Raw genomic sequence first — 24,940 nt, 5'->3', positions numbered from 1 at the left:
GTAAAATGGCCTCTAAGGTCTCTTTAATATTTAAATCTATGCTCCTATAGGAAACTCTTCTCTCGAGCAGCTCAGCTTCTTCCCTCCAACTTTTAGTCTTGGAAGAATGTCTGGATCTGGGGCTGGGGCGGGAAGAGAGGGGGGACCTCAAGAGGTATCCTGTCCCTTTAAGAGGGCGAGGCCTACTGCCCCTCATCAACTAGTCGATTCCCAGGCCCTCATCCCCGCCTCTTCCGCCCTGCACTGACGTGACCGCCCCTTTTCCGGTCACCGCCTGCCTTCCCTCCTCCCTCCCCGCGCTGATTAGGCGGTTACAAAAATTAAAAAAAAAAAAAAGACTCCAGACCACCCCTTCCGGCAGTCCGCTCCCTACTCCTCGTGCCCGAGTCACCAGGCTTCAGGAATCTGCAGAGGGGGAGGCGGGGCGGGGAGGGGCCTGTTTTGATTGGCGGAGGAAGGCGCGGACCCCGTCACGTGAGAGTGAGCGCGTTTTGTTTGCGGAAGTGGAAGGTCGTGAGCCAGGGAGGAGGTGAGTCAGGGCCCGGGCCAGACCGGCCCGCCCCCGCCCGCCGCTCCCGGGCCCTGGGAGGGAGGGACCGAGGAGGCCCGAGCCCGGCCCTGCCCCCAGGCCCGCGTCCTTAAATCACTCGGACCCCGCCCCCCCGCCTCTGTCCCCTCCCCTTCCGCCCTCCTGCCCTTTCCACCCCTCCCCCTCCCTCCCCCTTCCTCACAGCCCCTTCCCACTTCCATCCCCCTTCCCCACCTCTCACCCTTCCCTTTTATCCCTCTCCCCTTTCCATCCCTTTCTCCTCCATCCCCCTCCATCTTCCTCCCTTTCACCCCCCTTTCCCACATTCCTCTCCCTCTCCATCCCTCTTTCCCACCCTGTCTCCCTTCCCCTTCATCCCTCTCCCCTCCTCCTTCATCCCCCTCCATCCTCTCCCCTTTCCATCCCTCTCCCCCTACCTTCCCACCATCCCCCGCTCCTTTCCCCTTCCCCTTATTCCCCTCTTCCCTTCCATCACTGAGAAGACCCTGCCCAGCCTCCTGCCCTTCACACCACCAGCCCCCACCCTTGTAAAATGAGGGACTGGACTGAATGACTTTCCTATCTCAAGGTCCCTTCCAACTCCAAATCCATGATCCAAACCCTGGGCCTCATCCTTCCAGCCTCTTCTGCACTCCTGTCCTGGGCTGATCTCGCTCATCCTACCTGTATGTCTCTTCTCCTCCATCCCAGGCCTGACTCCTCACCCCACCCATCACTCCCAGCTTTCATCTCCTCCCAGATCTCCGACAGTTTCAGGCCCATGTCTTTTCACCAGTCAACAGGTATTAGGTGCCTGCTATATGCTAGGGACAGAAAAACAGAAACAGTCTTTGCCCTCAAGGAACTTAGCTTCTTATACATGTGTATAGAGACATGTACATATCAATAAGCATTTATTTATATTTTGTTTAGTATTTTATTTTTCCCCAATTACAATTAACAACAATTTTTAACACTAGTTTTTTTTGAAATTTCAGTTCCAAATTCTCTCCCTTCCTCCCTCCCCAGCCCCCTCATTGAGAAGGCAAGCAATTTGATATAGGTTATCCATGTGTAGTCATGCAAAACACTTCCATAACAGTCATGTTGTGAAAGAAAATCACACATACACACACACACACACAAACTTCAAGATAAATAAGAAAGTAAAAAAGTCTGCTTCAGTCTATGTTCAGATGTCATCAGTTCTTTCTCTGGGGATGGATAGCATTTTTCATCATGAGTTCTTAAAGACATCTTAAAGACATCTTAAATGTCTTAAATCATTGTGTTGATGAGAATAGCTAAGTTATTCATAGCTGATCATCTTACAATATTGCTGTTAACTTTGTACACAGTACATTTCACTTTGCATCTGTTTCCAGGTTTTTCTGAGAGCATTCTGCTCATCATTTCTTATAGCACAATAATATTCCATCACATTACCACAGCTTGTTCAGTCATTCCCCAATTGGTGGACATCCTCTCAATTTCCAGTTCTTTGCCACCAGAAAAGAACTGCTCTAAATATTTTTGTACATACGTGTCTTTTTCCTTTTTGTTTTTTATCTCTTTGGGATATAGACCTAGTAGTGGTATTGCTATAGCAAAGGACATGCACAGTTTTATAGTCCTTTGGGCATAGTGCTAAATTGCTCTACAGAGTGGTTGAAACAGTTCACAACTCCACCAACAGTGCATTTATGTCCCACATCCCCTCCAAAATTTGTTATTTTCCTTTTCTGTCCTGTTAGCCCATCTAATAGGTATGAGGTAGTACCTCAGAATTGTGTTTTAATTTATGTTTTTCCAGCTTAGAATACCTCCTCTGAAAACTGTTTATATCTTTTGATCATTTATCAACTGGAGAGTGGCTCTTATTTTTATAAATTTGTCTCGATTTTCTTTACGTGAGAAATGAGGCCTTTATCAGAGAAATTTGATTCAACATTTTTTTTTCCACAGTTAAGATTACTAACTGTATTTCCCTCCATCCTATTCCCCCCCACACATGTTTATTCTGTTCTCTCTCTCCTTTCACCCTGCCCCTCCTCAAAGGTGTTTTGTTTTTGACTGCTCCCTCCTCAAATCTACCCTTTCTTCTATCACTCCCCCTCCAAGTCCCCTTCCCCTCCTACTTTCCTGTAGGGTAAGATGGATTTCTATACACAGTTGAATGTGTATGTTATTTCCTCTTTGAGCCAATTCTGATGAGACTAAGGTTCACTCACTCCCTCTCACCTCCCCCATCTCTCCACTGTAAAAGCTTTTTCTTGCCTCTTTTATGTGAGATAATTTACCATATTCTACCTTTACCTTTCACCCAGTGCATTCCACTTTCACCCCTTTAATTTTATTTTTTAGGCTGTCATCCCTTCATATTCAACTTAACACCTGTGACCTCTGTCTCTGTATACTTCTTCTAATTGCCGTAATAATGAGAAAGTTCTTATGAGTTACAAGTATCATCTTCCCATGTAGGAATGTAAACACTTCTACTTTATTAAGTGCCTTATGATTTCTCTTTCCAGTTTCCCTTTTTATTCTTCTCGAGTCTTGCATTTGAAAGTTAAATTTTCTATTCAGCTTTGGTCTTGTCATCAAAAATGCTTGAAAACCCTCTATTTCATTGAATATCCATTTTTCCCCTGAAGGATTACACCCACTCTTGTTGAGTAGGTGATTCTTCATTGTAATCCTAGCTCCTTTGCCCTCTGGAATATCATATTCCAAGCCCTCTGATTCTTTAATGTAGAAGCTGCTAAATCTTGTGTTACCCTGATTGTCTCCACAATACTTGAATTGTTTCTTTCTGTCTGCTTGCAATATTTTCTCCTTGACCTGGGAGCTCTGGAACTTAGCTATATTTCTGGGAGTTTTCATTTTGGGATCTCTTTCAGGAGGTGGTCAGTGGATTCTTTCAATTTCTATTTTACCCTCTGGTACTAGAATATCAGGACAGTTTTCCTTGATAATTTCTTGAAAGATGATATCTGGGCTTTCTTTTTGATCATGGCATTCAGGTAGTCCAAAAAATTTTAAATTATCTTTCTTGGATCTATTTTGCAGGTCAATTATTTTTCCAGTGAGATATTTCACATTGTCTTCTATTTTTTTTTCATTCTTTTGGTTTTGTTTTATTGTTTCTTGATTTCTCATAAAGTCATTAGCTTCCATTTGCTTCCATTCTAATTTTTAAGGAATTATTTTCTTTAGTGAGCTTTTAGTACCTCCTTTTCCATTTGGCCATTTCTGGTTTTTAAGGCATTCTTCTCCTCATTGGCTTTTTGGACCTCTTTTACCATTTGGCCTAGTCTGTTTTTTAAGTTGTTATTTTCTTCAGCATTTTTTTTGTGTGTGTCTCCTTTACCAAGCTGTTGGCTCTTTTCTCATGATTTTCTTGCATTACTTTCATTTCTCTTCCCAGTTTTTACTGTATCTCTTTTTTTGATTTTCAGAATCCTTTTTGAGCCCTTCCATGTCTTGAAACCAATTCATATTTTTTCTTGGAGGCTTTGGTTATGTTGAGTATGTATTTTGATCTCTCTTGTCACCATAGTAACTTTCTATGGTCAGAATTTTTTCCTGTTGTTTGCTCATTTTTCCAGTCTATTTCTTGACTTTTAACTCTTTGTTAAAGAGTTTCCAGGGTGCAGGGCATGCTGTCCCAAGCTTCAGGGAGTTGTTTGGTGTGGCTGTTTTCAGAGATACTTCTAGGGACCTGTAAGTTTTCAGTTCTTCCAAGGTGGGATGATCTAAGGAGAGGTGCTGTACTCCCACAGCCTTCTTGTCAACCCTACTTTCTGTCCTTTCCCTCCCTCCCAGCCCAGTCCATGATGTTTCTGTCCCTCCTTTCATCTTTCATCTTCCCTCAATTCCTTCCTACTCCTTATTCTCCATTTGCAGTCCCTGACTAGGGTTCTCCATCTCTGTTCCCATAGCCTGGGGAAAGCGCCCTGGAGATGGTTTTGGTGACTGGTGAGGCCGGGCAGCCTTGCTGGGAGGGGGACGTGGAGCGGTGTCTCTTGGGGCGGGCCTCCTTAGGGCCTCTTGCCGCTGACCTGGGATCACGTCCTGTTCCTCAGGCTCCAAGGTGCTAGTTAGGAGGGTTCCTTAGGTAATGCTACCTGGGTTGCGCTTACCTCTGAGCAGTCACCCATGGGCTCCTTGCTGTTTGGTGGCTTTTTACTTTCTAAGGTGATAGGGAATTGTCTTCTGTGTGCCGTCAGCAGTTCTGAGGGAGACAAGTCAGTGTCCTGGGAAGGGACTTTTCTTCCCGGTCATCAGGATGGTATAACTGAGGCATCTGAAAAGAAGGTGTGGAAGCCTGCGAACTGAGGGCTCGGGGAGAGCCGTGAAAGGGAAGGACACGGGGTTCCTTCTAATGGGCAGCAAGGAGGGAGGGCTGGTTTTGTCATTCCTAGGCTCCCAGGATTTCTATGTAGAGTTGAAAGGGCCCCAAGAGACCTTATCTGGTCCAGTCTCTTCAGATGACAGAGTTGGAAACCAAAGTTTTAAGACTTAGAATCACTGGCACTGAAGTGAAGGGGACCTCATCTATCCAGTCTCTGCCCAAGCCCTTTAAAGTTTGCTAAGCACTTTTCCAGAGAGCATCTTTCTGATCCTCACAAGAACGCTGTGAGGTAGCTGCTGTCATTATCCCCATTTCACAGACGAGGGACTGAGGCAGACAGGCGAAGTGACTTGCTCGGGGTCCCACAGCTAGTCAGTGTCTGAGGCAGGACTTGAACTCAGGTCTTCCTGACTCCAAGCTCGGCACTGTGCCGCCTAGCTGCCTCTGTGTGAACCCCACCACAGCAGCCTAGACCAGCGGCACCTGGCCAAGGGCTCACTCCCTGAATTAGCAGTCTGCACCCCACTGTGTGTCTGCCCCCGCTCAGTGCGCTGGCCGAGGCGGAAGGACGTCTTAGGGTACCAGTACTTTCTGCAGTCTCGACCTGGCTCATTTGAAGGGCTGGCCAAGGCTCCTCTTTGAAAAGCTCTGGGAATGCAAAGAGCCGAGGGCATCCGGCCGTCCGCAGGCCCTGCTGTCAAGGAACAAAGGCAGGTGCCTGGATCTCCCCGATGGGAGGAGACGAGTCACGGGAGGACCGGCCGGCGTCCCGCTCCTCCTCGGGAATTAGCGTGAGGGGCGCTGGCTCCGAGTGCCCGCGGAGGGCGTCTGCAGGGCCCAGCCTCGGGGAGGCCCTTGGGAGCCAAGAGGGACGGGGACACCCGCGCTCTCGTGTCCCTTGGTGGTGGCCGCCCATCACAGGTTAGACTCTCTGGAGGGTCCGGTCCAAAATAGAGAAGTCACTGAGCCGCGTGCGTTTCTCTCCAGGGGAGCGGAGGCTCGTTGAGGGCCAGGCGCTGCTTCATTTTGTCCGTGTCCCCCCAGCACCTGTCTCAGGGCCCAGCACATCGCGGGTGCCGGTGGAACTGGATGTAATCCGTGGTTTGATGGGGAGGCAGCAAGGGTGTTGAAGTTGGAGGCGGGGGGCTCGGGTCACCACCCAGGGGCGGCCATCTGCTAGCTGTTTCTCGGGGCCGCAGTTTCCTCATCTCTAACATGCTCGTCTCTTGGGCCCTTCCAGCAGTCCGCCCCATGACTGGGTGGGCGGGGTGGAGAGGAGGAGTTCCTGCAGAGGAGCGGTTTGTGGAGGCTTGGGGGTCGGAGGGGGAGGGGGACACTTTGAAGTGGACGGCCTTGAAGGAGAAGCAGGTTGGGTCAGTTTAAGACAAAGACGGGGCGGAGTTTAAAGGAAAGTGAAAACGGTGCCATGAGGGAGGGAGACAAGGAACTGATGCTCTAACTGGGGACACAGAAGCAGCGCACTTGAAACAGTTGGGGTTCAGGCCCTGCCTCTCCCCTGGGGACCATCACTTCTCCGGCCGTCAGTTTCCTCATCTCTAAAATAAGGGGATTGGGCCAGTCCGCCGCCACAAGGCAGATTGCCAGGCTTCTGGGACCTTCGAGAGTGGCTATTGCCGACATGTCCATCCCCTGGTGGCCAGCTGGGTGCTGGAGGAGGCCCCTGGGCCCATAATGCTCTGCCTGTCCCCCAGCTCAAGCCGAAAGCCTCCCAGCTCCTCAGGATGTGCCAGACTGTGGACTTCACTGATAGCCTTCCAGGGTCCCAGGTAATTTCTGCATCAGGATGAAGCTTTGGAGCAGGATTTTGGGTTTCCCTCTGGGCCTCAGTTTGCTCCTCTGTGAAATGGAGGGAAGGTGTTAGACTCTGTGGTCTCTTCACAGCTCTAAGTCTAGGATGCTGTGATTCCTTCCAGTGGAAGAGAATGATAATAATTCAGTTCAAGTCAACGAGCGTTTATTAAGCACCTGCTGTGTGTTGGCTAACCGTGGACAGAATGAGGGCTTGTGCTGCGAAATCCCAGAGGTGAACGCCCTTACTGACCGGGCGGCCCTGAAGGTGCCCCTTCCTCTCTCGGCCTCCGCTTCCTCATCTGTGGACCTGCCAGCCTCTGAGGGCCCTCCCAGTCTGAATCTATGATCTGCAGTACTTTGCTAGTCTGGGAATGCCAAGATCAAAGCAACAGCCCAGAGAGAGTGGGGGGGGAGGAGGCAGGCGGCCCTGAGGTCTCAGCTGTGTCAGAAAGTCCTCATCTGGTCCTTAAACAGCCCCGGGAGGAAAGGAGTCCCGTTAGGGGTGTCCTAGTTTGACAGATGAGGGACACTGAGAGATCAGGCGACTTGCCCAAAGGTCACACAGGGTCTGAGGCAGGGTTTTAACCCTGGTCTTCTGACCCCAGCTCCTGCTGGCCAGCCTGTGAGGATAAAGAGGAAAATCTTGTGGCGTACACAGACCATCTGTGAGGAGGGAGGACAGAGGGAGAGAGGGGAAAAGAGAGAGAGCCAGACAGATGGAGAGAGAGAGAGACAGAGGGAGGGAGAGGATGAGAGAGCGGGAGAGTGAGAAAGAGAAAAGGGGGAGAATGAGAGAGAGGGAGAAGTGGGGGAAGGAGTGTGGACTGGGCTAGGGAGGGCTCTCCGAGGCCTGGCTGTGTGTGCGAGCTCTCTGCACTCCCAGCGTCGCCCGGTCACCCAAGGCTTCGTCGGCAGATCTGATCTGCGGTCTGGACAGCCAACTCTGCCTGCTGCCGGATCTGCTTAGGAGATTGCTGCTGCGCAGCTGGCCGTGAGGAGGCCATCCGTGTGATATTCTGTTGTGTGAGGCAGGGGCATGTTAGGTCAGGATTCCCAAGGGGCTGCTTAGGCATTAGGCCTCCCGGCATTATGCATGCGGCTTCCATTTGACCTGGTATCTGCTTCCCGTCCTGGGCTCCTGTGTAATCTTGTCCTGCCCGTACCAGGCAGCTGTCGCCTCACTCTGGAGGTCACAGGGCTGAAGTCTGCTGAGCTGGGGGGACGCTGGAGGACGTCCAGCCCGATGCTCTCATTTTGTGGAAGAGGAAACCAAATCCCAGCCCAGGTCCTCCTGACCCAGAATGGAGGGCCGTTGCCAGCTGATCCCACTGCTTGGGCTTTGTAGGGGGGTGACCAGGAGGCTTTTAACAGGATTAATTTGATACAGGTCCAAGACTCTTGAGAGCTAAGCATTTCCATTGTGAAGGCTTGCAAAGCCCTTTACAAATATTTCGTTTGATCCTCACCATAGCTCTGGGAGGGAATAAGCATCATTCCCACTTTACAGGTGAGGAAACTGAGGCAAACAGGTGAAGTGACTTGCCCAGGGTCACCCATCAGAACTTAAACACCAGAAGCATCAGGAGTGACCATTTGCGTTCTAAATGGATCACAGACTTTATCAAAGACCAATTTGTAAAAACTCTCTTTGCCTTTTGGGCAAACGTGGTGTCCCATGGACCAAGTCCAGCCTGCGTGGAGCTGTTCCTGGGCTGTTGGGCGAAGCAAGATGCCCTGCTGAAGATCTAGCAGCAGAGCCAGGGCCAGAGCCATGTCTGCATCGATAGATGGAATTCCAAGTGGAGGAAATCCCCTTTTCCCATGCAGGTCGGCACCCTCTCTGCCTTGGAGAGTTTCCCAGAGCCCCAAGAAGCCAAGTGACTGGCCGTGGGTTCCCCAGCCAGGCAGGATGACTGTCTGGGTCAAAAGCCAGACTGGCCTTCAGTCTAACGATCTCGCAGACCTCCTCTGACCCAGACATCAACTGCCTCTCAGTCAGAGTTGAACAGAATCAAATGACTGAAACTGAGAAAATTCACCAAGTGACAGTCCAAAGGTGTCTCAAGATGATGTCTGGGGCACACAGAAAACTCCCTGAGCTGTGGACCTCTGGGGGACATCAGGAGTTTTTCTTCCCAGACTGAATTTTTAGCACAGAATTGTCCAAAAGGACGGTTTCTCCCCAAACAGCTAATGTCATTATAGACGGTATTAAAAGAACAAGGAATTCCTTTGTACTTGGCCCTAGTCAGACGTGTGAAAGGACGTAGTTGGACTCTGGGGCCCCTCTCAGACCTGACATCCCCTGTTCTGGGGCCCCTTCCAGCTATGACATTCCCCTGTTCTAAGGCCCTCCCAGCTGTGACATCCCCTGTTCTAAGGCCCTCCCAGCTCTGACATTCCCTATTCTAAGGCCCCTCCCAGCCCTGACATTCCTTGCTCTGAGGCCTTTCCCAGTTGTGACATTCCATGATCTAAAATCCCTCCCACTTTAGCCCTTCCCCAACTCAGGCATTCTAAGCTCTGAGGTTCTCCTCAGGTCCAATAATCTGTGATTCTATAAGATACTTTCCTGGCCGTTGCGTTCAACTTTTAAAAGGGTAATCAGCCTACTACAGCATGTCTGGAAGAGGCTGGCCAGGAGGATGAAGGGAGCCAGGGCCTCTGAGGGCACTGCCAATGTTTCCACTGGAGAAGGGAAGCCTTGTTGGGATGTGAGGGCCATCCTCACATGTGTGAAGGGCTTGGGCTTGTCTGGTCTCTCCAGGAGGCAGAAGGGAGGCCGGTGGATAAGAAGTCAGAGTGTGGCAGATTTTCACTCCCTGTAAAGACTCACTTCCTTAACCACTGGATTTATGCGAGGTACTAGACCACCTAATGAGGCAGTACGCTCGCGTGGGGGGGTCAGGGGAGGCTTCCTGGGGATGGGGGTGGGGGGGAAGGGTCTGAGGTGATCCTTGAAGAAAAGGATGAAGGGACAAAAGGAAGGTTCCTCGAGGGAGGGAAGAGGAGGGGGCAAGTCTACTTTGTGCAGGGGATTGAGCAAAGATGTGGCAACAGGAGAGGGTGGGACGAGTCAGGGAACTGGTGGTGGTCTGGGCTGGCTGGAGTGTAGATCGCATGAGAAGGCTGGGCCCATGGTCTGGAGCCATATTGTGGAAGTCCTTGAATGCTGGGTTGAGTAGCCATTTCCTCTTTGTTATAAAGGTTTAAGGAGGAGGAGGAGGATCTGTTACCTTCTCTATAGGTGGGGGAGCACCTGGGGGAGGTGATGGCCTCTACTGAGCCTGGGGCCTTGTGGGTGCTCCATGAATGATTGATTGCACCACCATGGAAGGGGTCTGTACCCCCCCCACCTCCTCCAGAGCTCCAGCCGAAGTCTCTGGCTCAGTCCCAGCCAAGCTCCATCCATTGTCTTCCTACTTATCATCTGTGAATGGCTCCCTGATTCAGGGGCAGGGGATTGGCCTTAGTCACAGTGACAGGGTGGGAGCTTCCCAAGCATCCGGCCTCAGCGTCGGGAGCCCACAGCTTGGACCCAAGAGTAGACTTGTCATCATCCCCATCATGTGCTCTCAACCTTCGTGAAAAAGCCTTCACTAAGTGTTAGTCTGCAGACCAGGCAGTCTTGGTCCAAAGCCGACCAGACCAGCATGAACATACCCCTAGAACGCAGGCAGCGAAGGGGCACAGGATAGAGACAAAGCAGGCTGTGACTAGGTAAACTGAAGTCATGGTGTTCATTCCAGGCCAAAGATCAGAGAAGTTCAAGGTGGGGAGAATGATGAAAGGTATCCTCTTACCTGGACAGAAATTGGGGGCAGTTATTATCACAACTGTCAGCAATAACTCCTCTAGGGTTTTGCTTTTCAAGCTTTCCACTCCATACCCTCACCAGGTAAGGTTATGGTTACCCCCGTTTTACAAAAAAGGAAACCGAAGCTCAGAAATAGGAAATGACTAGCTTGCAAATGGTAGGTTCCTTATACACACACCTGGGGCAGCTAGGTTGCACAGTGGATAGAGCTCTGGCCTTGGAGTCAGGAGGACCTGAGTTCAAATCTGGCCTCAGACACTTGACACTTAACTAGCCTTGTGACCCTGGGCAAGTCACTTAATCCTGATTGCCTCACCAAAAAGCAACCACAACAAAAATTAACCCTTACACACATACCCCCCCCCTTCCTTTTTGGTCAGAGAAGGAGCAGTATCTTTGGAGGGCGATGCCTTTCCCAATCCCTTCTACCCTGAGGAGGCCATGGCTGTGTGCCAGCCCTGGCTGGGGCCCAGCTGAGGCCCTGCTGTTACCACTTCCCTCAGTGTACAGAGGTCTCAGTGTTTGTCAGAGCAGAGGGAGCCTGGACCTGGCCTCTGGTTCACATTTCACCTGCAAACTTTCTGATGAAGACAGCCCCTTCAGCAGAAGCCACCTGCCCCTTCCCAGTGCGGCCAGGGTCTCAGTTATCGGCAGAAACAGGGTGAGATGAAGACAAGGCCCCAGGGGAAGCGCTCAGCTTCTTTGGGGGGTGGGGTGGGAAGAACCAGCAAACAGGACTTCACTTTCCCTTTTCTTCTCCGTGGAGGTGGGTGGAGGTGGCGGGACTCCTCGGGGACTGCAGGAAGGATGTCTGAAGTCACCTGCGCTAACCAGAGAGCTCCTCCAGTCCTGGCGTCTTCCAGGTGCCTGGGACCATGCCTTATGGAAAGTGAGGTCCGGGGATGGAAGTTGCCCTAGGTCATTCAGCATGGAGGGTTACAGAGCCAGGCCTAGCACTGCACTCTCCTGATTCACGTGCTTCCCCTATGCCGCCCCACCTCCCAGTCCCCCAAGAGCCCTAATATAAGAATCAGAGCTGGTAGGGCGAGCGTGGGCCGTGGGTCATCTGTCGGGCGACTTACCCATTCCGGCTGGTGAAAAACTGAGATTGGTGCTTGTCTGATTGGTGAGCCAAGACCCCCCTGAGACGGTATGTAACAGCTTCAGAAGACAGGGAGGCATATCATTGCATCTTAGGCTTGGCACCCCAGAGGAGATCTGAGAAGCAAGGTGCCTGACCTCCCATCCTCGTTTTGTGGATGAGAAGGGCTGAAGGACTTTACTGAGGTCACTCAGGCAGTAAGGGAGCTGGCTGGTGTTGGAGTGTGAGGTTCTGCCCTGCGTAGGGTAATGTCATTGAATAAACTTTGCCCTCCCTTTTCCAACAGTAAAGGCTCCTTCCTGTGGCACTTCTCATTCTGTCCACTTAATCCTTCACCCCAGGGTTTGAGGGTCTCAACACAGGAGTGCCCGGGGCCTTCGCGCCTTGTTGGTCCCATAGGAAACCGAGCAGAGTGGCAGGATGTTTTTTAAAGAGACTCATGAAATGTCAGAGCTGGATAGAACTTTAGAGATGATCTCATCCATTTTCTAGATGAGGAAATGGAGGCTGAGAGAGGGCAGATAACCCAGCCAGTCAGGCCCAGCTCCTCCCCAGCGCCTGCAGCCCAGAATCCCTTTGGAGGGGAGGATGCTTCACAGAAGCGGTCTGACTTTAGGAGGTCCTAGGCCTCAGTGGCTGTATGTGCAGTAGTGGCCACTCAGTCCCGACTGGGGACAAGTCATGGTCAGGCCATGGGAGGCCATGGGAAGGATGAGGCCAGCAGGATGGCGCTTTGGAAGGCATTGGTCCTTGTCTTGTGAAGCCAGTAGGCAGAGTTCTTGATGCCCCAGGGACTCCGTTCCTTCCTCTTTAGAAGAGGGCAGGTAGACTTGATTGGCAGTGTGGTCAATGGAGACAGACCACTGGGCTGGGAGTCGGAGGACCTGGTCTCAGGCCTGGTTCTTAACTAGCTGTGTGACCTTGGGTCAGTCACTGCCTTCTCTAGGTCTGTTTACCCATCTGTAAAATGGGAATTAAAATCAAATGGGGACAAGAATTCCTGCATGACTATATGTGGTGTATATGTAGGGCTTTGTAAACCACAGAATACTACGATCCTGAAGGCCAGGGAGCAAATGTCTGCCCGCCCCTCACATTGTTGGAGCCCCTTTCCCCAGGAATTCACTTCCTTGTGGCTTTTAGTATATCTACAACAGAGGGTAAAGCCCGTTTGTCCCTGTTGGAGAAACTGAGGCATAGGATGGGCAGTTGACTGGGTTCCCTTCAAACACTCTGTTCGTGACAGAGCCAGGAGTGGACTGCTGGAGTCCTGGGGCCCTCTTGCCCCCGCCAGCCTGTGCCAACCTCCCTTTCAGTGAGAGCCCTCTCGGGGACCTTGCCGAAGCTCTTTTGCCAGCCTACCTCTCAAGGGCACTTCTCTTTCCTCTCCGTCCTTTTCAGTGCCCTTCTTGGGGGCCTCGCTGACGCTTCTTGTGCCAACCTTTCTCTCAATGCTGTTTCTCTTTTCTCTCCCTCCTTTTCAGTGCCTTCTTGGGGACCTTGCTGAAGCTTTGGAGGACTCTGAGCCCCAAGTTGGTGGCAGAAGCCCTGGTGGGGAGGAAGAGGGACATCCAGGCAGAAGGCCGCAGCACTTGGTGAGGTGGGATGGGGGACCAAGCCCAGCTGACCGCAGACCCCGTTTTCTTCCAGACGGAGGGAGAAGAAAGCAAGAGCAACACCCCCAGCCCTGGGAAGATGCAGTTCTTCGGCCGCCTGGTCAGCACAATTAGCAATGTCACCAACTTGTTTTCCAACCCCTTTCGGGTGAAAGAAGTACCTGTAGCTGACTACAGAGCCTGCGTCCAGCTCAGGGAAGAAGGCCAGTTGATTTTGTTCAAAAACAGCAGTCATCGCACCTGGGACTGCCTGCTAGTGAACCCCAGGTCCCCGCAGAATGGATTCCGGTGGGTGGTAGGCCCCGGCGCTTCTTTTCCTTTACTCCTGATGGTGGTGGCCATAGGGGAATGTGGTCGGTTCGGAGACCACCGCTCAGCTAAGAAACAGAGCTTGGAAAGTCTTACAGGGTCACAGATTTAGAACTAGAAAGGGGCCACGTAGTATGGCCTCCTCATTGGACAGTTTAGGAAACTGAGGCCCAGGGACAAGGTCACACAGTGGTAGGACTAGGATTTGAAACCAGTCCTTTGAACTGAATCCATTGGTCTTCCTGCCGTACCACATTCCCATGTGCTGGGCCCGAGAGGCGGTGTGAGCCGTGGAGGGGAGAACAGTACATTGGGGATCAAGAGACACTTTGGTTCCAATCTCAGTTCTTTCTGGCCCTCTGAGATACTGCAGTCCAAGCTCTCTTCTCCTCCACGGTGGTGGCTGCCAAATCATGTGTGATCCAGGCGGTGGCTCTTCTGTCCGTGAATTCTTGTGGGTGTTTGGGGGGTTATTCTCCCTCTTTTGGGCATCCCTGGTCTCATAATAGTGCTTTATCTTTTTTTCTGTTACCTCATTCTTCCAGCCTTACTTCCTGGGACGTCACGTTAGGGTCAGGCATCGCTTACATTTTGGCTGTTATGGGCTTGTACGGTCTTGGCCTCCCTTGCCTGGGGTTGAGAGGCTTGGGCTAGGGACCGCAGACTTCGTTAGGCCGTGTGCAGCGAGGCTGTGGTCTGATAGCTGAACGCTCCAGTCTGAATCCAGGCCACCTGGCCTCAGACTTGCCCCTGCACTGAGCTCCAGGAAACAGTTGCTGGCCCTTGCCCCTGTTGGCAGGTGTGGACGGTTCTGCAGGTGCAGAGTGAGGCTTCTCCAAACTCTGGGCTGGAGGCCGAGGTCATGATCGTGTGCTGGGGTCAGAGATAAAGCACTTGTGTCTCGTGCCTAGGACCCGAGTCCCTGATCCCTTCTCTTCTGACCCCAGCCCATGCCTGTTCACGGTCTCCGTCCCGGTCACTTGCCTGTGGGTTGCTGTGTGACCGTGGCCCAGGTCAGGCGGCTTGCTCGCTGTTCCACATACACCGCGTTCCATCTCTCCCCTCCGTATCTTTGCATAGGCTGTCCCTTATGCCTGGAGTACACTCCCTCCTCACTGCCCCATCACAGAATCCCTCCTTGTGTTCCAAGCTCAACTCAGGGCCTCCTACCTGAGGCCTTTCCTGTGGATGTCAGTGAGTCCTGTGACCTCAAACTCAGGTGGCGTGTCTGCTCTGTGTCGTAGCCCAAATTTCTTCTGCTACCACTGTGTTTGTCTTTGCAAAGACCTGTTTACCTGATGGCCTGTTACTCTGGCTGAACCAGGATTGCATCCTCGGGTCTGGAGGTCCATAAGCAGCCTATTGCTCTCCCCTCCCCCATTCCCTTGTATTTACTGCGTGCACATCTTGTGATGCAGTCAGTGTAAGCTCCTCAGGGACAGGGAGGGTTTCATTTTTGCCCAGCACAGTGCCTGGTGTGTGGTAGGCTTTTTGTGTGTGTGTGCAGTAGGCTTTTCATGAATGCTTGTGGATGGTTTACTGGGTGTTTGAGCCCCATCATGACGTGGTGGATTGCCCAGATGGCCGGCCTCCGAGTCAGCGAGACCTGGATTTGAATCACCACCTGTGACATGTGTGACTATCACTTCTCAATGTCCTGACAGCTTTCTGAGTTGCAGGCAGGTTGCGCGTCTGTATCAGTGCAGGGTATTTCTCCCTACTCGTGACATTGCAGATCCGGACTGAAAAAGAAACATGCCAGGCCCCATAACTAGCTTTGAGGTGGGGCTGCTAAGAGGAGCGCAAGCCCCCAAGCCCACCATCTGCCCTCCGTCTCCTGGGCACGGGGGCCCGGCTGTGGCGCAGCTGTAAGTGGAAGGTCGTTTGAGGATGGACACTCGAGTGTTTGCAGGTGCCCCAGTAACCACTGCTGCCAAACAGGAAACAGGATTTAGAGTTTGAATTTCCTGGGTAGCTGTGACAGGTCCTAGAATTCTCACTGTCGCGTCGAGTGACATTGCTGGAACCGGGACTGCTTCTGTTTCTTCAGGCTTTTAGGTCTGCAAAGCCCCCTTCTCACCGCAGCCCAGATTATAGATTGGGAGACTGAGGCTCGGACTAGAGAAAGCAGCTCTCCAGGGTCACGCGCCTGGCAAGTGTCAGAGTCAGGCCTCTCCAGATTCCTAGTTCAGGGCTCTCTGTGATGCCACGCTGCCTTCCTCCTCATGACGCTGCTCATTCACGAATGGCCAACAGTAATGATAGCTCACAGATCTACATGCTCTGCCTCTGTGATCCCATCTGATCCTCACAACACCCTGTGAGGCTGGTGCGGTCATTATCACCATTGTATCATTGAGGAAACCTTGAGGCTCGGGGTAATGGAAAGACTGCTGGGCTTAGATAAGGGAGATGCCTGGACCCTAGCCCTTATTCTGGCACTTACTATTGTGTGCCCATGAGCCAGACTTTTGGGGATACCAGCCCTGCCCGCTGCCTCATTGCTGCAGAATCCTTGACAGCCACCTCAGGTCTCTTCAGTGACAGGGGAATCCCTAATGGGGTTGGATGTGACACATTTTAACAATTCCTTCTTTTAAAAATTTTATAATTTTTTTTTGTTTCTACATTGCCACAATTTCTCCCAGGATCTCTTTCCCTCCTCCTCTTACAGAGAGCCATACCATATAACAAACTATATATTTTTTAAATTTTTTATATCTATCTTATCTATCTATCTGTATACCCCTTATCTATCTATATGTATATCTATTTTATGTGTATATATATATATATATATATATATATAGAGAGAGAGAGAGAGAGAGAGAGAGAGAGAGAGATTTTAAATATTTTTTAAAAGAAAACTAAAGAAGTCTAAGAGGAAAACAGTCAGCAGAGCCAGTCAGTGCTTCCCCAAAGTCTGAACACGCCCGCCCTCTTTGGTAGCTGTGGATCGCCCAGCCAGCTCTGTGGAGGAGATTGTTGGGCGGGGGGAGGGAGTCTCTCTCATTTCTTTCTTTGGGCCAAGCTTGAAGCGCTGTGTCATTTTGCAGCATTCGCTTTCAGTCGTTTTGCTTGTGGTGGGTCTTCCCGTTTGTGTGGTTTTAGTTGTGTGTGTTGTTTTCTTGGCTCTCCTGACTTCACTTGGTGTCAGTTCATACAAGTCTTCTGGTGCTTCTCTGTAGTTATCATTTGCCTTTCCATTCACAAACCACTGTATGCTGAGCTGCTCCCTAGGCAGTTACGTGGGGGCTTCCAATTCCTTCTTTATCGTGGTATCAGAAGTCCACAGGCTCTTAGAGATGGAAGGGACTCCCGAGGGTGTCAGGTCCAGCAGTTCTCAAACTTGTTGATCTCAGGACCCCTTTATATACTTAAAAATTATTGAGGACCTCCCATCCCAAAGAGCATTTCTTTACATGGGCCGTATCTGTTGATATTTACCACATTAGAAATAAAAGTGCCTTAGTGTTATTATGGAAAGAGTTTTGGCCTCAAGGACCCATAAAAGGATGTCAAGGATCCCTCCTGTAGTGTCTTCCCCTGTCTGCCCCCTTCCTTGCTGAGGGGGATGTGGGCACAGAGCAGGCAAAGGTGTAAGACTGCAGAATACGGAGGATGATGGGCAGTCCTGCAGACGAGGGGTCAGAAGGGCAGCTTCTGGCCCTGCTTTGGCCACCGACTCACCCATTCTGTGCCCATGGCCCACATCACAGAGCCCCTCAAAGTCTCACTTCTCCCCTCTGCTCAGCCCAGACTCCTCCCAGCATGCCCTCAAACATGCCTCTGGGACCGGGGGCTGTCCCCTGCAAAGTGGTCACTGTGGGAGGCTCTGCATGCCCTTGCTCTGTACCTTGGCGTCTCAGAGCTGCAAAGGGGCACGCTGCCAGAGCATGTCTGAGGTGGCAGAGACCTGAACCCAAGGCCTCCTGGCTCTCTTCAGTGGCATAGTAGTGGCTGGGGTGGATTTTCAGAACTAGTTAGAACTTAGTCAGCACCAAGTCTGTTAATTTGGTGAAAGGTCCTAAAGAAACACCCCCAGTGGGGCCGGGATTAGCAATCACAGGTGATCCCCTTGGGGGAATACCGGAGAAGAGTAGGAGAGCGTGGGGGTGTGGGAAAGTGTGAAAGTGAGACCATGCAGTCCCTAGGCTTTCCTTGTTCCTCCTGTGACCCTTCCTCCTGTGAAGGGCTGTCTCAGAGAGGACCTTGGGTAGATATTGGCAGCAAAGGTTGGCCTTCTGAGGGGGTGGCCTCGAGAGCCCTGCCACATTCTAAGGTCTGTCCCAGCTCCAGATTTCTTCAATTCTGCCTTGACGGGGATAACACCCACGAATATTCACTTAATAGTTGTTGAATGAATGACACGTTTGTTAACTCAGCCTCATCATCACTTTATAGCCACATCTCAGATCTTCTCTTCTGATTTAGAGGAAGGCAGAGAGATGTTTTTGTCCCTGCTCAGTTTTAATTTTTACCAGTAGATCATCCAGTCTAATGGAGGAGACAGCATGCCAACAGCCATGTTCAAACAAGATTTAGAGATGGGATAAATTGGAGAAAATCGGCAGAGGGAGAGCCCTGGAATGCAGGGGGATGGGAATGGAGGAGAGGGGGAGGTGAGAAGAAGAGCATTCTGAGCCTGGGGGACAGCCAAGAAAAGGGTCTGGAGCTGGGAGACGGAGGAGCAACGAAACCGTGTCACCGGATTGTAGGGCACGTGTGGGTGAATGAGGTGTGAGGAGACTGGGGGTGGGGGGACGGAGGGCTTTGGAAGCTGACCAGAGCAGGGGCCAGCGGGAGCCACTGGGCTTTAGTGGGGAGGGGCTGACGTGGCTGGACCTGTGTTTTAGGGAAGTCACTTTGGTGACCCAGTGGTCAATGGGCTGGAGTGGGGGGAGACTTGAGGAAGACTGACTCGTGGCCCACTTAAAAAGTTTGCGCGTTTATAAAAACAAAACAAAATGAGGAGAAATCACTAATATGGTGGCTGACAAAGGTCCTCGCAGGCTAGAACGTTGGTCTGAGTTCAGTCAGGGGGGAATGGAAAGCCCTGGGCTTAGGTTCCAAGAGTCAGTCCCAGCACAGATTGGGGGAGATGTGATGGCCCAACAGTTCTTGCCCAAAGATCTGGGGGGGGGGGTGCCACCTCCCGAATGGCCGCCCAGCCTCCAGGCTCTTGCCTCCACCCAGGTGCTGAACTGCTGTTCCCGTGCCCAGGTCTAAGCATGCCCCACCCTGGTGGTGCTGTGGCCATCTCATGTGAAAGGCCGTGGTGACCTTCTCCAGGCAGAGGCCCCGCTGCTGCCCCACACACGCTCTGTATGCCAACCAGACTGGCCTGCCCACTTCCCTCAGGCCTGGGATACTATCCCTCCTCCCTTCTTCCTTTTGGAACCCCAGCTCAAGAGAGGCGCCTCTATGGAGCTTTTCCAGTCACTGAACATTGATTCTGTATTTATCCTGTATTTACCTGCCTGTGAACACATGGGATCCTCCTGGCAGAATAGGAGCCTCCTTAGGGCAGGGCCCACCTTATTGTATTGTCTTCCCAGCACCTAGACCAGGAACAGGGAACCTGCAGCCTCGAGGCCCTGACCTGGGCACACTAAGGAAGCCAGTTTGGATGTCATGAAAAGTTTCTTACACGTAGTAGGTGCTTATCAATGAATACTGATTGATTGATTGATTGATTGATTGATGTGATGTGGCAGGCCAAAAACCCATGGGATTGTAGACTGCTGAGCAGCCAGAGAGCAGAAGGTGACAGCCCCCTGGCCTCTGCCCTGATCAGGCCACAGCCGGGTGTCCTGCTAACTTCTGAGCACCATGTTTGAGGAAGAATATTGCCAGATTGGACCATATCCAAAGGAGGGTTGTTCAAGGGAATGTAAAAACATTCCATATGTGGCTCAGATGAAGGAGCTGGGCAAGTCTGATCCGAGGAAAAGAAGATGGGGGACATGAGAGGAGACTTCAGATATTCGGAGGGCCATCCCATTGTGGAAGGATTGGTGTGGGTTTCCTTTTCTTAATCTTAGAAAATGCGAGGAGTTGGACATCGCAGTGTGGCCTCTTTCCCCTCCATGTAAAGGAAAGTTTCCTAATGATTAGAATGACCTAGAATAATCTGTTCTAATGGCTTTCTGTTGCAATGGTCTCTTCTCTGTCCTCATCTTTCTCGACCTCTCTACATCTCTGGACACTGTCAATCCCCTTCTGTCCTTCCCGGGTTTTTGTGACCCTGTCCTGGTTCTCTTTCTCCCTGTCAATCCCCATCCTTCTGAATCTTTGCCCATCACCTTCCTTGCCCAGCCCCTGTGGGTGAATGTCCCCTAGCACTCTGTCCTTTTTCCTCTCCCTCTGGTGTCTCGGTGATCTGACCAGCTCCTGTGGGTTCGGCTATGCAGCTGACTCTCAAACTAGCTATTTCCCCCTCCTGAGCCTTCCTTCCAGAGCACCTCATCTCTGGGTGCCCGGCATCTCCACATAAATGTTTCATAGGCTTCTCAGACTGGGGCCCAGCCCTCCTCCCAACTTGCTGTTGGGTCAAAGAGTGCTGGTGCATTCTTGAACTGACGCACCCCTCTTTACTTCCGCTCAAGACCCATGACCGGTCAGTTGCCCTAGCCCATCTCTTTCACCTCCAGACTATTCTCAGACCTTTCCGTATTCTCTTCTCCCCTCACTCTACCTGAGCCTCCATAGTCCAAGGCTATCACAGGAGACTTTTAATTGGTCTTCTGAAATAATCCAGTCTCTCCTCCTCACACTTGCCAAATTGAAAATCCTTGTTTTGTATTTTATTTCTTTATTGACACAGTTTATGATCTCTTCTTCCCAAACCCTCACTCCCAATCAAATGGTTTTTAAAATGTCAAATTCATCTTCCTGAAGCTCAAGTCTGCCCAGGTCACTCCTCTGCCCAGGAAGCTTTAGGGACTCCCCATTGCCCTCAGGAGCAAATACAAACTCATTTGTTTGGTATTTAAAGCCCTTCATGATTTGGCTGCCCTGGCCGACTGCACCCATCGGAGCTGCTGTCCGCACTGGCTGGGAGAGTTGATCAGGACTCTTTAGGGGTGACCAGCTAGCAGTGCAGGCAGGCCGGACCCATCCGGTGGAGGCGCAGCTCACGGAGCTCCTGTTCTGTTCTTTAGGGCTGAGAAGTGATGGGTCTTGGACCTCTGGAGCTGCTGCTATTAACCTTGGGCCTATTTTAAATGTGAATTATGGGGGTGTGGTGGTAGGAGGAAGGGATAAGCCTTCCCCATGATAGCTCTGGTATTTTCTCTTATCTTAGGTTGGGGGTGGAAACAAATGGGGACAGAACTGATGTGAGCTGGGTGGGGCTGCACTCTCTAGCTTGGGCTTGGAATATGACAGCAGATGGCCAAGGAACCTTGGTTCTTGCAGCCTGGGCCATGGGCTGGGGCTGTTTGCATTAAGATAATGCATTAAGATAATGTGTTCCTGATGTGAATTAATAATTAACTTCCAATATTTGATAAGAGCAGACAGTACCTCACTGACATCTCATCAAAATACAGTTCAATGCCACTGATGATTTTTAAGCGCCTTTTTGGGGTGTGGGGCACTGTGCAAGGCAGAGTTTAGGGAAGAAAGAGCCCTGTCCTCAAGGACCTTCCAGTCTGGACTCAGAACTCAGAACACATCAACCTCAGATAACTTCCTAGCTGTGTGACCCTGGGCAAGTCACTTAACCCTGTTTTCCTCAGTTTCCTTATCTGAAAAATGAGCTGGAAAAGGAAATGGAAAACTCTTTCAGTGTCTTTGCCGAGAAAACTCCAAATGGGGTCATGGACATGACTGAAAAAACAACTGAACTGAATGAACCCTGTGTCAGGCCCTAGAGACACAAAGACAAAGCAGAAAGAATGCCTGTCCTCAAGGAGCCTTCCTTCTGTTGGGGAGACAGTGTGAACACATGCACTCAGTAATGTGCACAATTGCTCCGGGTTGCACAGAAAAGCACGTTAGTCACTGGAAGCAGCAGCAGCAGCGTTCTTCCCAGGATCACCACAGAAGAGTTTGGAAGATGGCTAAGGCCAAGGACTGGACCCAGTGGCCCAACGGCCTTTTTGCTGTTGCCCAGTGGGCAGAGTCAGAGACCGATGGATTTGGCTGGCATAGCGCTCCAGAGGCACACCAGGCTGCCGCCCCACCACACACCAGCGAGCACAGAGAAATCCCTTCCCAGGCCATCCCACATTTCCTTCCCGATCACCAGTGGGGTTGAAGTGAATCCAGGCATTTTCATGTAGAAGCCTCCCTCCAGATCTCTGGGGAAGGGCAGAGCATTCCCCGATTGTCCTAGCTCTCACCCCTAGGACACCTTATGTGCTTCTAGCATGCTGGCTCTACATTACTTCTGTTTGCCTTTGTCCATGTTTTATCCTCATTCTAGGCTGTCTTACTGGAAAGAGCAAAATGGGGGGCACAGAGAGCTGGCCTCATGTCCCTGTTCTGACGTTCTAATAACGCCGTGGTTCTGGGCCATTCCTTAGCTGTGCTGAATTGCTGTCCACATCTGTAAGATGGAGATGACAGTCCGGAAAGCCCTTGGTATGATGCAGACGTTGATTTAGTAGGAGTTGAAATATGACTGATTCTTGGGGAAAAATATATCAAACACGTTATTAAAGGGGTGGCTCACGAAGGAAGTGGCGATCGCTCACCGAGAGCCAGTGTGACTTGGTCAGGAATTGGTCACAGCAGATGAGCCTCGTCGCCTTTTCTGACAGGTCACGGGGCACTGTGGTTGCCATATATGTCTGTGTCTGCATCGGGGAGGGGCCAGTGGAAAGACCACCTCCTCTGAGCTGGGTGCACCTGAAGTCAGGAAGACCTGAGTTCAAATCCAGCCTCAGGCACTTATTAGCTGTATGACCCCTGTGCAAGTTGCTTACCTCTGTCTACCTCAGTTTCCTCTTCAGTAAAATGGGAGTAAAAATAGCTTCTCCCTTGTAGAGTTGTTCTGAGGATAAAATGAAATGTTTGTAAAGTGCTCAGCACAGAGCCTGGCACGTAGTAGGTGCTCTATAAATGGCAGCTATCATTATTATTATTATTACTGTTAAGTCTGTTTGGGGTACTCCATTTTAAGAGACCCACTAACAACTGAGGAGCTTTCCTGGGACAGACACTAGAGTGAGAAACGGCAGGGGAGAGTAGCCAGGACCTTGTCATTTCTCGTAACACCTCTGGGCTGTCAGGGCTGGGCAAGCGCCTTCCTGTCTCAGAACTCTAGGCAGCTCTCTGAGACTCCAGATTGCCAAGAAGGGGCTGGCTACCTGCGCTGACAGAGGGAGTTCTCCCGGGAATGCCCTGTAGCTGTGAAACCCCAGGTCCACTCCCCTTCTCCTGCCTCAGAGTGAGCTCTCTCGGGGCAGCAGCTTCCTTTTGGCTTGTACATGGCAGTCCCCAGTTTACAGACAGAGGGTGTCCTGTGAGTTCATATTGAAAAGCTGTGGAAGTCTTAGCTGAGCACAGGGCCAGAAGAGCCAGTGTCTTCATTCAGGATTGACCTGCTGGCCCACGTCAGTGGTCGTTGTTGGGGAAGAATAGATTCTCCTGGTTAGGTTTCTAGGCTAGTCCATCCATCTCAGGTCTCTGAAGCCATTCCACCTATCCCTGACCACCTTTTAAAATGTTTCCATGAGCAAAAGACATTGTGTTCCCAGGGATCTTAGGCACCCATCTCCTCCCCAGATCAGAGATGGACTGCAAATTTCCGTAGCCCCAGTCCCAGGCTCTGAGTGCCGTTAGGAGCATAGAAGGTCCTGGTTCTCCCAGGCTTATCTCTATGTTTGAGAAGGTGTCTCCAGAGATGAAGCTCAGTCTCCGAGGCATTTGAATTGGGGGAAACACACGTGAAATTGGGATGAAGCGGGGGAAGAAGTGGACTTGCAATTAGCCTGTCTTGTCCATTTATAGGTCAAGAGATCACCTCTGTTGAGCTTGTGGTCAGCTCAAACCCCAGATCTTTTCCACCTTTTCTTCCCTGGTTTGCATGTTGGATATTCTCAGAGTTCCTGGTATTACAGACTGATGAAGGCAGTGCCACAGGATAGAGTCAGGACTCCTGACTCAGGAGAGCCGGCCATGGGTCCATCCAGCTCCTTCATTCTGCTCCCTCTCTCAGCCTCTCACGGGGGACAGACAAGCCCGTCCCTCTAGCTCACGTCCACCACCGGTGGAGAACAAGGCTTCTTCCTTCTGGTGGCATGGGGGAAGGGCAGGAAAGGAAAGTGGGAATGAGGAAATGGACTCCAAAGGCCCTCCATCAGCCTGTCTTGGTCAATATTCCAAAATCTCTGGTTTTGTAGGATCAGTCTCTCCTCTCCAGTGCAGGCCAGCGGGAAGTCCCCTGTACCTTCATGGACGGTGTTCCTGATAGCTGTGGCTCTCTGGTGATGACTTAGCTCAGCTGGTCCTTAGAGAATGACCCACAGGGCTTTGCCAGGTCCATGCAGCCAGAAGGACCTGCCAGAGGTTCTACCTCCAGGACCCAATCCCTGCCATGTTGTTACATTGAGGCCTAGGAGGAATTCGAGATGAGATAAGCACCACATCTCTTTAATCTTGGCCTTTCCTGCCCTTCCTCATGTCACCAGAAGGAAGGAGGAGCCCTCCAGGAAGCAGAAGGTTAGCCATAAACATTTATTAAGCACCTACTACATACTGTGCGCTATGCTAAGTGTGTGTGTGTAGGGGATACAGACAAGAAAAAGACAGCCTGCCCGCAGGGAGCTTCCCACACAGAAGGAAGCTAAAAAAGGCAGAAGGTGCCCGGCCCAGGGAGGGCCTGTCCACCCCAAAGTGTACAGCTGGCTGGAAATGAGAGGGCACTTTGTTGGGCACCATGGCTCGCCAGCCTGGCAGGGGGCCTTGGGAAGGGCAAACCCACAAATGGTGGAAGTGGGGGAAGATGCACCTGCTTGTTTTACACTGAAATGAAGGATGGTTTAAAATAGAGTCGCTCATGCCAGGAGAGGAGGGACACAGGGCCCTTCCTGGCCTCTGCGCTTCCTCATTGACCTTCACCAACAGCCCCCGCCTGTGTTCCCCACCTCAGTCACACAGGGATGTTTACTCTACAGATGCTATTCCTCTGCTGCTTTTGAATGAGGGTTAGGGTTAGTATCGAGTACGTGAGGCTTTCCCGAGCCGCCTCCTGATTGTGCGTCCTGCCGTTTGCTGGGTCCTGAGCTGGTCTCCCTGGAAGGGACCAGGCAGGGCATCCTTAGCCTTTGGTGGGGGGATGGGGTGGGAAGCTGGACCAAGTTTGAATGATCACCCCCGGTCCTCTGGAGAAGTGGGGCTTTGGTGATTGGGATGGAATTCCTGGATGCTGTAGTGAATGCTGAGATGGAGA

At 51.4% G+C, this 24,940-nt stretch overlaps 1 protein-coding gene across 6 annotated transcripts in view; it reads left to right on the top strand.

Annotated features, from left to right (window-relative positions):
- Window positions 1–258: 258 nt before the first annotated feature.
- Window positions 259–24,940, top strand: part of PLA2G6 (phospholipase A2 group VI) — a 49,714-nt gene continuing 25,032 nt past the window's right edge. Inside the window, exons 1-3 of one of the 6 annotated variants that reach the window (XM_078147329.1) lie at window positions 359–529; window positions 13,099–13,146; window positions 13,265–13,518. In XM_078147329.1, the coding sequence (XP_078003455.1) occupies window positions 13,310–13,518 (209 nt within the window). In that variant the 5' untranslated portion in view covers window positions 359–529; window positions 13,099–13,146; window positions 13,265–13,309. Of the gene's footprint in view, window positions 530–13,098; window positions 13,519–24,940 lie in introns of all 6 variants that reach the window. The other 5 variants (XM_078147333.1, XM_078147327.1, XM_078147325.1 and 2 more) reach the window with 5 other exon arrangements.

This window comes from Phascolarctos cinereus, unplaced genomic scaffold (assembly GCF_003287225.1).
Source record: "Phascolarctos cinereus isolate Bilbo 61053 unplaced genomic scaffold, phaCin_HiC Scaffold_1;HRSCAF=81, whole genome shotgun sequence".
Classification (NCBI taxonomy): Eukaryota; Metazoa; Chordata; class Mammalia; order Diprotodontia; family Phascolarctidae; genus Phascolarctos; species Phascolarctos cinereus.
Note: the sequence above shows the minus strand (reverse complement) of the source record. Positions and strands in the feature narration are given on the sequence as shown.